Source organism: Hylobates moloch, unplaced genomic scaffold, assembly GCF_009828535.3.
Source record: "Hylobates moloch isolate HMO894 unplaced genomic scaffold, HMol_V3 SCAFFOLD_1, whole genome shotgun sequence".
Taxonomy (NCBI): Eukaryota; Metazoa; Chordata; class Mammalia; order Primates; family Hylobatidae; genus Hylobates; species Hylobates moloch.
In genome coordinates this window covers 149,432,071-149,447,742 of record NW_026652276.1, presented here as the reverse complement: position 1 = coordinate 149,447,742, position 15,672 = coordinate 149,432,071, and the positions used below count along the sequence as shown (strand labels likewise).

The 15,672-nt window shown below is 36.6% G+C and overlaps 1 protein-coding gene across 2 annotated transcripts; it reads right to left on the bottom strand.

Annotated features, from left to right (window-relative positions):
- Positions 1–527: 527 nt before the first annotated feature.
- POLR1F (RNA polymerase I subunit F) lies at positions 528–14,095 on the bottom strand. Of its 2 annotated transcripts, XM_058446580.1 has the most exons (5): positions 13,821–14,092; positions 9,877–10,018; positions 5,120–5,328; positions 3,384–3,781; positions 528–948 (listed from the first exon to the last, which is right to left on the bottom strand). In XM_058446580.1, exons 1-5 carry the CDS (start codon positions 14,072–14,074, stop codon positions 926–928), a joined length of 1,026 nt encoding a protein of 341 aa, XP_058302563.1. In that variant the 5' UTR covers positions 14,075–14,092; the 3' UTR covers positions 528–925. The 2 variants fall into 2 exon arrangements, with proteins under 2 accessions (XP_058302563.1, XP_032615645.1); XM_032759754.2 differs by having other exon boundaries at positions 528–3,781; positions 13,821–14,095.
- Between the last annotated feature and the right edge of the window lie 1,577 nt (positions 14,096–15,672).

Below are 15,672 nucleotides of genomic sequence, written 5' to 3'. Positions count from 1 at the left end.
TAGGAAGACCTCTACATATTCATATGGGAAGATATTTACTATAAAATAGGGTAGACCCAAAAAGTGCAGGTAGTTTGATTCCATATATATCTTAAAACATTTTAAAGGATTCACTACTTAAAAAATCTCTAAAACTACACATGGAATTGACAATAGTGGTTATTTTTGGAAGCAGAATTGCGAAGTGGGTGTGTGTGGTGTGGGGAGGAATAGGGAGGGAGATCAATGGTAGAGTGGGAAGATGTACATACTTTTACTATTTGAATTTTTAAACGAATATATATTGATTTTGTAACATAAAATATCTACTTTTTGGGAAAAAAGGGCAAAGATGACCCAAGTGTTGAATGTATAAAACAAAAGAGATCAAATTTCTGTCATTTGTAAGTATTCTATCCCGGACACACTAAAGTGATAAAAGTGCTTAAAAACCACATTACATATAGGCAAAAAAAAAAAAAAAAAAAAAGGAATGCATTTATTGAAACAAGTGAAAATAATAATATCACATCAGAGGCAAAGTGATACCATTTGAAACTGTGCTTTTTATTTATCAATTTAAAATTAATTATCTGTTGATGCTTTCATTATACAAAGGATTCACTGTTAAATACTATAGATACAGTTAAGGCATAATTCCAGCCCTCAGGAAACTTATTTGGTGAAGACAAATTTGATTCAGAGACAAGCTTTACAAACAGGTAAACAGTTTGAAATAATGCACAGTGTTACAAGTAGAAAAATACTTATTAAAGAAAAATAAGAATTATGGTTATGAAGCATGCACATTTAGCCTCGTCTGGAAGAAGTTTATGCGAAGGTGGCGCCTTAGGTCTTTTACATTAGATAACTTCTTAGTCCTCTGTCAGGTTCTCCACCTGGAATGCCACAGCTAGTTTTTCTTCTCCAAGGGTCAAAATGCTGCTCATCCAACAACCATCTTAAACACTAAACATAAAGCATTAAACATTCATTGTTATTTGTACTTATCATTTATACTTGTGTATCTTATAGACAAAACGGTAAGCCCTTAAGAGCAGAAACTGCTTACGTCATTTCTGTATCACTGGTGACTAGTGAGGCGTCTTGCACAGTGAAATGGGTGAATGATAGGAACTGGAGAGAGGGTAAGGGATCTAGTCTAGGCTAGAGGGTTTGTATGAGCAAATTCCAAGATAGAAAAGATAGACTAGGTTAGTGTAGCATGTGACAAATGTTTTGAAGAATACATGGTGGACACCATCATCAGTCTGTGTCAGAAAGACAAACAAAAAAACAATGAACAAAGTTAGTTATTCTACTCTAGGAAAGACAAATGGCCAGATCTGACGTTTCAAAACTACTCACATTGTGTAAAAAGCAGGAACAAATCTAGTTTCAAGTTCAGCATGCCACTCCCTGTTTAATTCATAAAACACAACTGGCAGAAGTATTACTTGAAGCAAAACAAAAGTAATGTGGGAACCTGCTTATTTGCTAAGCCACAATGTATTTTTCCAAGAATAGCATAAATGTGACATCTTTCTTGGTGTCTATGGAAAAGGGGTTTAGAATTGTTTCACTAAAAATTAAATTTCTATATTGTCAAACATGATTGTATACTCAAATTTTAAAATGTGAAGGGAATACTTATTAAGCATTTCCTGGGTATGCCACTATATTAAGTCCTGGTAATATGATTTATTTCAAATTTTTTTCAACTCATACTTCGTTTAAAATAGCACTGACCAAAAGAAAGTTAACATTAGCTTCATGTATAATTTTTAATCTTTTTGTAGAAAAATAAACTGAGAGGCTAAAATTGTTTTATTTAGCCCACTATACCAAAACATATTGATTTCACCAATATAAAAATTGAGATAGTTTACATCTTTTGGTACATCTTCAAAATCTGGTATGTATTTTATACTGACAGCACATCTCAATTTGGACAAGCTACATTTCCAGGGCTCAATACTCACATGAATCTCAATTGTAATCAAAGAGGTTGGCCTGCATCCTTCCATTGTCTAGCACATCTACTTGTAGACAATTGTGAACATCTGCCACTCTGCCAATTCTATATCCCATCATTATACGTTCAGATCAACATATACCACTAGCAGAATTTATTCATTACCAAATATTAAGCTGTGAGACCAGCACTATGTCTGGTACTAAATAAATGGCAACAAAAATGCTGACATGGGAGTTCAACCATTCAACCATTTGCAGATACTAACACAGGTAACAGTGAGTGAACAATCCTCCCCCTTTTTTTCATACCACTTAACACAATTATTAATTTTCTTAGTTATTGTGTGTATATGCACATCTGTTTCTCTTATGACATGCCACAAGGGAAGAAACTACATCTATCTTGTTTGCCATTATATCCCTGGGCCTTAGCAGAATGTGTTATACAAAGTAGATGGTCAAGTGTGTGAAAAATGAATAAATATGGCCATGCATTGATTATAAGCTTCAACCAGCTTGTCATTTCATTACACTTTGTCAATTAGTCAAGAGACATTCCACATTTTCTCAATGAAAGCAGTGAACAGAACAACTGTTTTCTCTTCAGCACAATATCTTATAGCCCATTCCAATCATTAAAAAGTAATCTAAAATTTCCCACTAGTCAGAATCACATTTATCCTGTCTTCATTAGACCGTCCTCCAACACACAACAAAATTAGAATGGCTGAGGCACAAATGAACAAGTACAAGAAAACAGTCCTTTCCATCAACCACTCAGACTTAAGAAGACAAGGACACACATGCACCTGGAAGAAAAGAATAATGAATAGCATTTACCACCACACAGTCAGTACTAGCCTGGCTTTTAAGAGCTGTGAAGACTTCAGAAACTTCTTTGGCAAACCATTTTATGTTAAACAACAGAAATACTGTAGAAGCCATGATAAAGGAAAACCTAAAATTAGTTAATGTCCTGAGTTTTTAAAAAAGCAAAATAAAATAGCATGTAATAAGGTGAAGCCTATTAAACACACACAAAATCAAATCATCAAAATCTCAAACTTAACTCATTCTTTAGTAATATAATATTGTATTACAAAGTCCTTTGGCTAGTCTTGACATTGTAGAAATAATTTTAGGTAGAGTGCAAAACCTGGAAGAATATGAGAGCTGACAGTGAGAACTGACAGAGCAGCTTTTTATTTTGTATAAAATGGTACTTTAACAATACTGGTTTTCCCCAGATTAATTTACAGTCAGTTTTATCATTTTTAGCCTCCTACTCCTAGTTAAGTATTTTCTGTTTTGTTAAACTACTGGTATACTTAACCATTTCATATCACTGAAAACATTTATTCATCAATTGTATGTAGATCGATCTTTTAAAAACTGAATCATATTTAAAATACACTAAAGAAAATTACTTTTCTTTTTTCTTTTTGGTGAGCATTTCAAAGGTGGGGTAAATTCAGCCTCTTCACTGTGTTTTCTTTTCTTTTTTTTCTTTTTATGGTCACTTTGGTAACCACTGGAGTCACTGCCTTGGAAAACAGGGTCCTGGTCCTGAACTTCCTGGTGCTTTTTCTTCTTCTTCTTTTTCTTTGGCTCCTCCTCCCAGATGCCATTCACATTATTAGTATTCTGCAGGGCTGACTCTTCCATTGGAGTGTCATCTGCATCATCTGCTAGCTTTGTGGTACCACTGTCCACTTCGTATGTCTCTGAGTCTTTCTTCTTTTTCTTCTTACTAGGTTTTTTAGCAGCTTCCTCAGTGCCATTTTCTGTAACTTCTTCAGAAACTTCAGAGCGCTTGAATTGTAAACTATAAATTAACAGTTAAAAAAATTAACAGAGCAATAAGCAAAAAACAAAGAACAAATTGAGATCAAGATATCCCAACAGGCTAAGATTTTCTAAATAATGACACCAGTACAAGACACATAACCATGGCATAAATTCCAAATATTCTATCCTGTTATCCCTCAACCCACTAAAATATGTATGGGCTGCTGAATGTTAAATTGAAAAATGTTAAATTTAACATTAAAATGTGAAATTCTTTCTTTATGAAGAACTTCTCCCAGACTGTTTCCACACATAAAAATGACATAAAAATCTTGTCAAAACACGTCTTCCAAGTTTTGGGTTGTTTCAGAAAAATTTGGTCACTGAACATTAAACACCACAATACCTAGGCTTATTAACCAAACCACTGACATCTAATAGAAAATACGATCTGGTATTTATCAAAGTAATGGAGTTTCCAGCCTACTATTTTAATCTTGTTTCAAATAATAGTCCATTGTTCTACTTAGCTGATACTAAGATAGTGTTACTTTAACATTGTGAATTATTTTATACCACTAAAATAAAACAAGGATCAATGAAGTAGCTCTCTCTCCAGAACTTCAGTCTTATACAGTAGCACTGGGCACATGTACCTAATCAATACCAAAAACATAACTTTAGAAATTCAGTTCCTCAGTCAGACTTAGTCACATTTCAATGCTCAATAGTGAGGCTGCTGTATTATGTATATAAACTGTATTTTTGTCATTACAGAAATTGAACGGCTGTTCCAGAACTTCAACCCCATACTCTTGTAACTTTAAGGCAAAATATAGAAAAAATTATTAGCAATAGCAGCATTCTAAGAGTTGTCTCTCTCCTTCTTCCTTTAAACTTGGCTCCCATGGAATCAAGCTCAAGATCAGAGTTAATTCTTATAATAATTTCAATACAGAATAATACAGAAATTAAAATATCTGGCACAGATGACAATAATCCACACAATTTTTTGTGTGTAAAAACAAAGCAGGCCAATAGTTAGGAAGGTAATTGTGCTTTCAGTAGTTTCAAGTTTAGAGGGCAACTTTAAAAAAAAAGTTAACAAAATAGAAAATAGTCAGCAAAATTGAGCTATTAAATATTAAAATACAGACCAATTAGCTAGTCTGTGTTTCAGAATATTTATTTGATGCACTGTTACAGATTACTTAAGAGTATTGTTTATATTGACTTTACGGTTTGAAAGCATGAATATTCCTATAAACAGGTATTTTTAGAGAGGCTTATTCTCTTTAAAATTAAAATTCTCTTTAAAATTCAGAATTAAATAGAAATTAAGTACCTAATGATAATTATGTAATGATAAACTAACCTTGTGATATTTAGTTTTCCCCGAATGCAGAATACTCCAGCAGCATCTGAGTCTAAACGAAATACTTCAAATTCTAGTTCATCACCCATGTTTATCTCCATGGTTTGCCACTGCTCAGCTGACAACTGCTCAGGTTTAGGAATGGAGGCATTGAAACACCCATGTACTAAACAGCCAATGTGGCTAGAAGACACTTTATTAACTACACCCTGGGAAGAAGAAGGAATAAAGAGCATAACATAAAGAACACATCCATGAATTTAAAAGGTGAACCAAACTTTACAAGCTTCAAATAATCTTCAAAGAGCAAATATCAAATTAATGGTCTAATTTAATATGGAAAAAGTTTACTTCAATTAAAACTTACCACATGTCATGCCAAAACATCACTTTAAAATACCATTGGGTTTTGAGAAAGCTCAAACTTTATTATATAAGTAATTGCACATTAACTGTCTAACTGGGCACATTAAGTTTCTGACTGGATAAACTAACCTGCCCGCGCCACCCTGTCCAAGAAAAAAACCACCTAAACTCCCCACTGCAGGATTCCTTAGGGAGGAGATTATTACTCTTTAGCTATAGTGAAACCAAGCAAACCCCATTTAACCTCTAAAAAGACCTCATATGCGTTTTATAACTGGGATCCATGTTACGTTTCTGTAAATAGACCAAATTTCAAAGCTTAAAAATGCATTCTTTAATTATTTAATTTAGCATGATGCAAGCATTCCATTAGAAGACAGCTTACCCTTTATATGTAAATATTGACCATGACTATCTTTTGGCTAAATCACAAAAGTATTATTAGAAGCTTTAAAACTAAAACAAAAGTATGTGCTATATGATTTTAAGATGAGACTTTGCATAAAACTTATTTTTCTTCTCAGGGTCAATATATACAAAGCATATAAATGAGACTCAGAAATATTAAAAATTCACATTTTCTGAATTATAAAACTGCAAATAATACTGACGTGTATACAATGCTGTTTAACATCAGCAACCCTTTACACATGTGACAGAATAAAACTTCCCTATCTGGTATGATCAGAAGTCTAGTGTTCCCACTGGTAGTTTCCAGATGGTCTAGATAAACAAACTGGTACATCTATAAAATAAAAGATTATTCAGTAATAAAGATAAATAAGTTCTCACCATAAAAAGACATAGCGAAACCTTAAATGCATATTGCTAAGTGAAAGAAGTCAATTTGAAAAGGATACATACTCTATTCTTCTTCTTTAAAAAGGCAAAACTATGGAAACAGTAAAAAGATCAGTGGTTGCCAGGGATTACAGGGAATGGAGGGAAGAAGGGAGAAATGAATAGGTGGAGCACAAGGGGTTTTTAGGAGAGGAAAACTATTCTGTATCATACTGTAATGGAAAATAAGTTGTTGGGATTCACTCAGGATAGTGGCAGAAATATTAAAGGGAAATATTAGGGAAAGTTATAGGGAATAGTCACAAACCTTTTTGGAAGGCCAAAAGGTTACATAGCTTGTAATAGCTGAACAGGCCGAAGACAGCCGGTTCTTACCTTACAGCATTAAGTTATAAGGTAAATACTAGGGACAATAGAGGCTTCCCCAGTTAAGTCTGTTTACCCTACACCTCCATTAACTAACCTTTAAGTCAGATGGCCCTCTGGGCGGGGTGGGGGGAGGTCGACCAGGGATATTGCCCCCAATGATATTTACTTTAAACCTTGGTACCTGAGCTTTAATCATTCATAGAGCTACTCTCTTAACCATGTTAATTATCCACAAGTGTGTGGACTCAGAGCTTCTGTTGTTAATTGTATACTAAATAAACACCTGGAGTGTGAACTGCTCAGGGCCAGAGGCAGTGACAAACCTCTCTTGGTGTGTAGGCAGTCGGACACTCAGCAGTACTGGCAAAACAGAATATCTGTGTGTCACTGTACATTTCATTCATCCATCTTTTAGGTCAAGGTCTGCAGGCAGACCCCCACAGCTAATGCCCTCTTCTGAGGAGCAATAACCTCAATAAATGCCATGACACATTTGTGGAAACTCATAGAATGTACAACACAAAGACTGAACTCTAATGTAAACTACAGACTTTACTTGATAATAATGTATCAATATTGGCACAAAAATTGTAACAAATGCACAATACTAATGCAAGTTAATGTTGATAATAGGGGAAAGGGGGTGGTTATATGGGAACTCTATACTCTCCAATTTTTCTGTAAACCTAAAACTGCTGTTAAAAATATATCAATTTTAGAAAATCAATGAAAGAAAAGGCTTTTTAATATATGAATCCAGAACAACGGGAAAGCTACATGAAGGAGAGAGTGGATCTCAAGGCCTACCTCACACTACACACAAAAATTATTTGAGAATGATCACAGACCTAAATGGAAAAGCTAAAACTAAAAGCTTGTAGAAGTCGACAGAACAGTATCTGCACAACTTTTAGGTAGACAAATTTCTTTGATAGGGTCCAGAAAGCAATAGTCATAAAAATATAAAATGATAAATTGGACCTCATCAAAATTAAAAGTACCTGTTCATCAAATAATACCATTGCAAGTTAACAGACAAGTCACAGACTGGAAGAAAATATTCAAAATACTTATCTGAAAAGAATTCGTTTTAAGACTAAAAAGAACTGCTACAAGTCAATAATAAAAATACAAAAACCCAATTAAAATTGGGCAAAATACTTGAACAGGCCCTTCTTACTGAAATATATGAAAAACTGCTTAGGAGGGAAATGGAAATGCAAATTAAAACCATAATGAGATACTACTATATGCCCATCAGTACAATTAAAGGACAACAGCAAATGTTAATAACGATACAGAGTAAATGGAAGTGTTGAATGGGAAATCGGTCTGACAATGGTTTTATATAAATACCCTGTGAACTAGCTCTTCTACTTCTAGTTATTAAGAGAAATGAAAATGTATGTTTTCATTCATATGTCTGAAAATATGTTTTCATTCATACGTCTGAAAATATATGTTTTCAATAGCTTTATTCATAAAAGCCCCAGCCTGGAATCAATCCATCAATGAAGACAGATAATTATATTGGGATATAGTCATATAACTGAATACCATGAGCAATAAAAAGGAACAAACTACCAATACACACAACAGCATGGATGAAACTCAAAAACATGCTGATCAAAAGAAGGCAGATTTTAAGAATGTATAATGAATAATTCCATTAATATGGAATTATAGAATCAGCAAAACTAACTTATGATAAACAAAATCAGAAGAGTAATTATATCTGCACTAAAGAGAGGGAACTGGGCCAGGAAAGGGCATGAAGGTCCTTTCTAAGGAGATGGAATGGTATACAGACCTGACAAAATTCACTGAACTGAACGATATGATCTATGCATTTTATTATAGGTAAATTTTATCTCACCAAATATTAATAATAATAATTGAAGAAAAAGTGGGTGGTCAAAAATATTTGAGGACTGGATCTTGTAGGTAGAATAAAAGGGACATTTTTCATTTCATACTTTTTGTACAATCTTTATTTCCATGTACATGTATATATGTTATTTCCGTGTATGTGTGTGTGTGTGTATGTGTGTGTGTATTTTCAGAGACAGGGTCTCACTGTTGCCTAGGCTGGAATACATTGGCACAATCATAGCTCACTGCAGCCTTGAACCCCTGGGCTCAAGTGATCCTCCTACCCCAGCCTCCTGAGTAACTGGGACTACAGATGCATGCCACCATGCCTGACTAATTTTTTATTTTGTGTAGAGATGAGGTCTCACTATGTTGCTCAGGTTGGTCTTGAACTCCTGGCCTCAAGTGATCCTCCTGCCTCAGCTTCCCAAAATGCTGTGATTGTAGGTGTGAACCACTGTGCCTGGCCTACATGTTTATATTTAAAATAATAATTTACACAAAGTAGACGAAAGTTAAGTTTGTTAATTTCCAAATACAAATCTACTGCCAACTTTAGTAGTCCAGTTATAAGATTCCACTTTAACAGGCAAAGGATACTATTTGTATTAATTTGATATTGAAAAATGAAAAATTGGAAGTGCCTTGTGGGTTTTGTCATGGTTAAATTGATCTTATTTTTTATGAACAATATCAAGGGTTAACAGTTCTGATCTATTAAAATATTTATCAGCTAAGGAAAAGAACATATACACACACATACAAGTATACATACGAACATGTGTATACACACAGAGAACTGCTGGAGGAAGAGAGGAGAAAGTAAAGAGTAAAAAAGGATCTATTTCAGTAGATTTCGTATCAATATCTGCATTTCCAGCTTATGAAAAACCGGAAGACCTTTCCCACAGAGCTTCCATTTCCAAGGCACAGACTGGCTGCCCTGTCCTCTGTTATTGATGTATTTTCATTACTGCCTGGCTCATTTGAATTCCTGTTTTATATACTGCTATATTCTTTGAATCCTTTATAAAGAAATAGTATTTGTGTAGAATTGAGAACTTCTGAAATAATAATGATAATTGATTTTTTTTCCCTTAAAATCCTCCTGCTACTATGAAAATAAAGTGGATGGGACATATATTCTGTGCATGTATGTATTTTAGGAGGATATTCAAAAACTTACCTACGTTTGAATGATACAAATTAATTTTTCCTTAAAAATAATATTTATTTACTCACAGTAGCAATTTATTTGAGTCCCAAGGTATATATTATCTCTGAAAATATTCCAAGTTACATAATTATGGAATTACACAAAGGGAGCTAGAAAAAAGTGATACACATACCATAAGCTTTTGCCCCGGTTCAGGGCAGAAAATAACAAAATCGGCTTCAATGTTAAGATGAATGTGTCCTTGATCATCATAAATATCTCCAAGCTCTCCCACAACTTTGATGTTATCATATGCAATAGGGACACCTAAAAGGCTGTAAAAAGAAAAAGTTGAAAATGATATCTTTTATCCTCTTTTATTTATTTATTTTTTTGGAGACAGGGTCTTGCTCTGTCACCCAGGATAGGGTGCAGTGACATGAACAGGGCTCACTGCAGCCACGACCTCCTGGTCTCAATTGATCCTTCTGCCTCAGCCTCCCAAAGTGCTGAGATTATAGGTGTGCACCACTGCACTCTTTCAAACCAGGCCATTTTCATACTGATTAGATATTCTATCCAAAACTTACACATCTCCTAAATACACCATCCATGTCAAAAACAATAGTATATGATTAGTCTGTAACAACTTTAGTAGTCCTATTTCACCAATGGATTCTGATGTGTTGGCTAAGTTAAAATGATGACTCAAGATACACAGAAACAAAATGCCCAATTAATGCATGAGCAGTAAATCAACTCTTCTTCCCTGGCCAAGTCCCATTCTTTCTATCCTAGCATGACTATTTGAATTCTTCAAGTTATACTATGATAGAAAGAAGGGACTTAGCAAAGAAAATGTGTATCTCTGTGGACATGACTGAATAAGAGGCAATTCTGGTATTATTCACCATTACTGAATTTCAGTACTTGACAGCGTATAGCAAGGGAAGCATTACAGTTAAAGCTGAAGCCCCTGAATTTTAAAGTCAATGACTTAATAGAGAAAATCCCAAACTTCAACTGTTGCTAGTAAATGCAAATGTTAATACAACTACATTATTTAGGAACTGACTCTGACACTTTAGTCTACAAATGTTAACAGTCAGGATTAAGGGACAACTATTTTTCAAACTGTTATTTCTTAGTTTTTAAGGAATTATAACTATTAAGGAGAAAGACCTAGTGGTGGGAGGCAGAGGGTGTGGTGAGCTGAGATCTCACCATTGCACTCCAGCCTGAGCAACAGAGGGAGACTCCATCTCAAACAAAGGAACAAAAAACAACAAAACAAACAAAACCTGGTGGCTTCATTACCACACCCACTACTTGTTGGAGAAAACTTCCCTGACTCCCCTAGGCAAAGCTGAAATCATTCCTCTACTCCTATAGGCCAACTTTCTCACTGTTCTTAATCTAATTGTATTGAACCTATCTGTATACATGTTTGAATTTCACACATGACTCTAAGGCCTTTGATAGCAAAGAATATTTTTTGTTGAACTCAAACTTCGAACAATTCACATAAAATAAGGGAAAGAATTTATCCCTAATAGATGTTGTTTAGTAAAACAGCCAGAAGCCACAGAAAATAGACTTTAAAAACTACCAAATTAGGAAAATCCTAACTGAGAGACTTACTCGGGAAAGCAATCTTCTGAGGTTTTAATTTCTGCATGTGGCATTCCTAAGCTGGAATCATCCTATCACTAAGACAATGTTAGGGACACAGAAAACAGAGAATAGGAAGAAAAATTAACTGCCATACTAAACAGAAAAACAAATATCAAGACTTTATTTCCCCTAATCAAAGCCTTGTCTCTCAAGTATCAGAGAGTGATTCTCAAGTGGAAGGAGGGCTGTGGTCCCCTGGTGGGAGGAGGGACATTTGGAAATTTGTGATACTAATCATGGTTATCATAAACTTTGCAGAAGTCAGGGAAGAAAACAGTCTGTCATGTACAGGACAGTCTGATACAATGAGGAAATATCCTTCGCTCTGACTTTTGAATAAAAGGGCAAATCTATTTACAAATAGCTAGGCACCTAATTTAACTCTTAAAACACATCAACACAAAGTCATCTTTGCACAGTTTTAATATATATTAAAATTTTCAGGAATTTAGCAATATATAAATTCAAGGGGGATTTTGTTAAAAGTCATCAGATATGTGAACACAGGCACCCAACACTATATACCTTTTCTTCCTTCACTTTTGTTTTTCAGATACCATCCTAAATAGGTATCAGGGCAAGGTGGTAGCCTCACTTTAGTTCTTTAATACTATATGTTCAATGTTTTGTCCCTTATTAGTAATGCATAGTTCAAAGTGTGGTGCCTGATTTGCACCTGAATAAACAGCATACCCAAGTAATATGGAAGGAGTGGTGCCCAGATCTGTTCAGAGCCACTCTGCGTGATTTCCCCCACTAGCCTGTCAAGTGCAGGCAGTACTGGTTACAGAAAACAAGATAGTTGCTTGTGTTTCCAGATGTTATGACTCCTTTGTATATCCTTTAATCTCTCAAATCCATCCTCTCTAATCATTTTCTCTTGGACAATTATAACATTATCTTAATTCCTCTCCTTGTCCACTTTCTCATCCTATTTGGTAGCTAACCATTAAGTAAGTGTTGTTTCTTAAACTGCAATCTGATATTCCAGGGACTGCAGATAAGTACTACTTTCTCAAAAGTGTGCCAAGTGTCAGAGTTAAAGGGACTGAGAGGATGGAGCACTAACCCTGCCTAAGAAAACAAAAACACAAAAGGAAAAACAACAACCCCACCTTACCCCCAAAATAACAAAAACTGGCAATGGCAGGAAGGGAAAAGCAAAATGGCCATCCTCTCTGAGTCATCTTTGACCCCCTGCCCTCCTCTCCAATGGCATCCAATGCCTTTCCCCTGACATAAACCTTATTCTACTTATATAATAGATACAGTTCTCCGGGCAAAGCATACCAGTTCACATCCAGTATCTGTTTATGCCACTCTCTTTGCCTGGAATGTTACCATGTTACAGTACCCTCTTCAATCAAGTTGTTCTCAAAGGTCCCAAGATCCAAATTCTACACTCCTTATCTTATTAGATTTCTGTCAAATTTTAACACTTTACTATTTATTGGCTTGTATTTGTATCTCTACTACAGCTTAAAGCTCCTTGAAATAGGGATTTTATTTTTTGTTTTTGTATCTCAAGTGTTCGGTATATTGGTGCTTGGAAGAATCTGTATATTCTAGACATGCGTGGAGGTCCAGGATCCCTTAAGAAAGTGATAAAAGCTTCCGATGCAGTGCCCAAGGAACTTCACATAGGAATTCCTGAAGGGCAATCATGAATCCCTAGGGAATCCATTCACTCTAGTTTTAGAACCCCGCTTTTGAACCAAAGTATAGTCCAGAGGAATACTAAAGCACATGCCCGCGTCCCCCGCCCCCCCACCTCTGTAATTCTAAGTTTTCAAGTCACTTTTGAATACCGTAATATAAATGCATACGTTTTGGTTTTTTCTCTCCCAAAAGCAACAGGCTCACTAGTTCGACTGAATAAATCGTCTTAAAAACAACAAAATCCCGCTAAATTAACGGCATGTTCATAATCCCCAGATCGGGTCCAAGAGAAGAGAAAATGGGGAAATTACCAGAGCGAAATCCAACAACAAAAAACGTGTTTCATGTTTTACAAGTAGAACGGTTGTACTAATGCTTCATGTGCTATCTTCTATGGAATGAGAATCTACTCAAGCACTGCAAACCGAATTTTTATTGTCAAATGAGAAAACATCATCGGTGAAAGGCTGAATGCCAAACAGAACTAGGCCTACTAGGTCTCCAGATCCCTGGTCTGTTCCTACCCCTACACCAGGGTTCTGGAGCGAGAATCTCCACTCTCTCCGCCCACACCTGAACTTCATCTTTAAGTTTTCTTCTCTATCTATGAAAGGGACCCTGTATAGATCTTTACCAGAGCGGTACTGGCCTTGAGGGACGGATCGCGACTCTAGGATTCCACGGGGCTAAGCTCCGGGGGGCAATGCGACCTTTGCCATTTGCCCCTTTCTGCTGCGTCGTCAGCACATCCACCTGCTGCTACTTCCCGTGCACAAAAGAAGGAACAGGCAAAGAGATCGGTACCTCTCAGAATAGCGAAGGAGCTCCGCATCAAGCTGTTCTCGAATGCCAGTGCGTTTCCTGTTAAGGTAGCGGGGCGACAGCGCGATGTGCCTCTGGTGCGGCCCGGCCACCAGGCATGAGTAGCGACTGTTCACCAGAGCACAAGCAGCGGCATAAGTCGGCAACTCTAGGCAAGGTAGGACGCCAGCCTGCCCTACCAGAGACCCATCAGAAGCCGCCGCTGGCCGCGGCGCCTCTGAGCAACCCGCAGCCATGCTGCTTGTCAAGGTTCCCACGGCGCGCGCCGTTGACGCAAGCACAATCGCCAGTTCCCGACGCTCGTTTACGTCATCCACCAACTACCACGCCCCTAGGAATTTCACCTCCTTACGCTGCATTACGCAGCCCTGACCAGCAGGGGAAACCGTATTTTCGCGCTTCGAGGGCGGGAGCTTAGAGCCTCGGAAATGCATTGAGCACGCAGGAAAGCCAACCGACTGCTCTTTTAAGGGCAGGCAAATGTATGTTTTCGCACAGAAGCTTATTGGATTAACTAGGTAGGAGGGGGATTCTCACTTTGATCATTTCCAGTAGTAAGGTGGGTTTGGTAGAATTTTACAAGCTTGGACTGTACAATAAAAAATCAAAATATTTATGGAGTATATTTTATGCAGTACACGGAATCCTAAGAAGCAGGCCTGATAACTCTAATGCAACACATCTGAAAACGAACCCACTAGTTCTCTCCTGTCCCGCTTCTCTTCTCATTATGCAACTGCTAAATCAGGGAATCATACAGCCAAGCTGTCAGCCTCGGATCCTCTTTTGTATCCCCAAATATCAAATCAGCCTGAAGACCTGTATTACCCAAAGTGGAAATACCATTCTATTTGGACACTATTCTCTTTCCCTGCCGCCAAAACGCAGGACTCCCTGCCTGTGGAAGCCTAGTTCAATGGTCAGGAGGACACTCTGGGGCAGCCAGATCTTCCCTGAAATACATATGATCGTATTGTGCCCTGTTTAAGCCCTACATAGGCACCCCATTTTCTCTAGGACAACACAAACTCCTGAAAATGGCTTAAAAGTTACAAGGCCATTTTGTGATCTGCGTGGGCACACAGCCTCTCTCATTTGTCACACTCCCCAGCCTAATATTATCATGCTCCTTGATCCACTTTCAGATCTCTCTGCAGTCTTAACGCTGTTCCTTCCACCAGGGAATATAATAGCATTTTTCACAAGCGTAAATTCTACTCATGTATGAATTTTTAGCTTAGATTTTACATTCTATACCTTTGCAAAGAGTTTTCAAGCACCCCACTCCTCTTTTTCTAGAAGGATTAGCTAGTTACCCATCTATGTTGGTTTTTATGTTAATTTTTTATTAACTGCCCATTTGCTTGCCTGTTCCATCAATAGATTCCTACACTCACTAAAGTGGGGACCATAATATCTGTATTGTTCACTACAGTAGCCCCCCACATCTTATCCCTCCTCCAAAGAAACGAAACCAAGAAAAGCCCAACCAATACATCCTGAATGAATAACCTGATAGTGAGTTAATAAACAATAAGTGATAAAGAGCTCACAGCCTAAGTGGAAGTGGGATCTAAACATAAACATATAACAGGTTATGCTGGATAAGTGCCAAGAGAAACGTATAGCAGTAATGTATTAACATACTCCCTCATCTCCTAGATACTGCAAAAAGCCTCTTGGCCTCTCTAAACCTGATTTCTGACTTGTAAAATAGGAAAAATAATACTTGCCCTGCTACCTTAGAGAGATGATAGGAGGGTCAAACGAGATAAATAAAAAGCATTTTCTTTAATATTCCTTAAATAACTGCAAACTCAGCATGAGATGATAG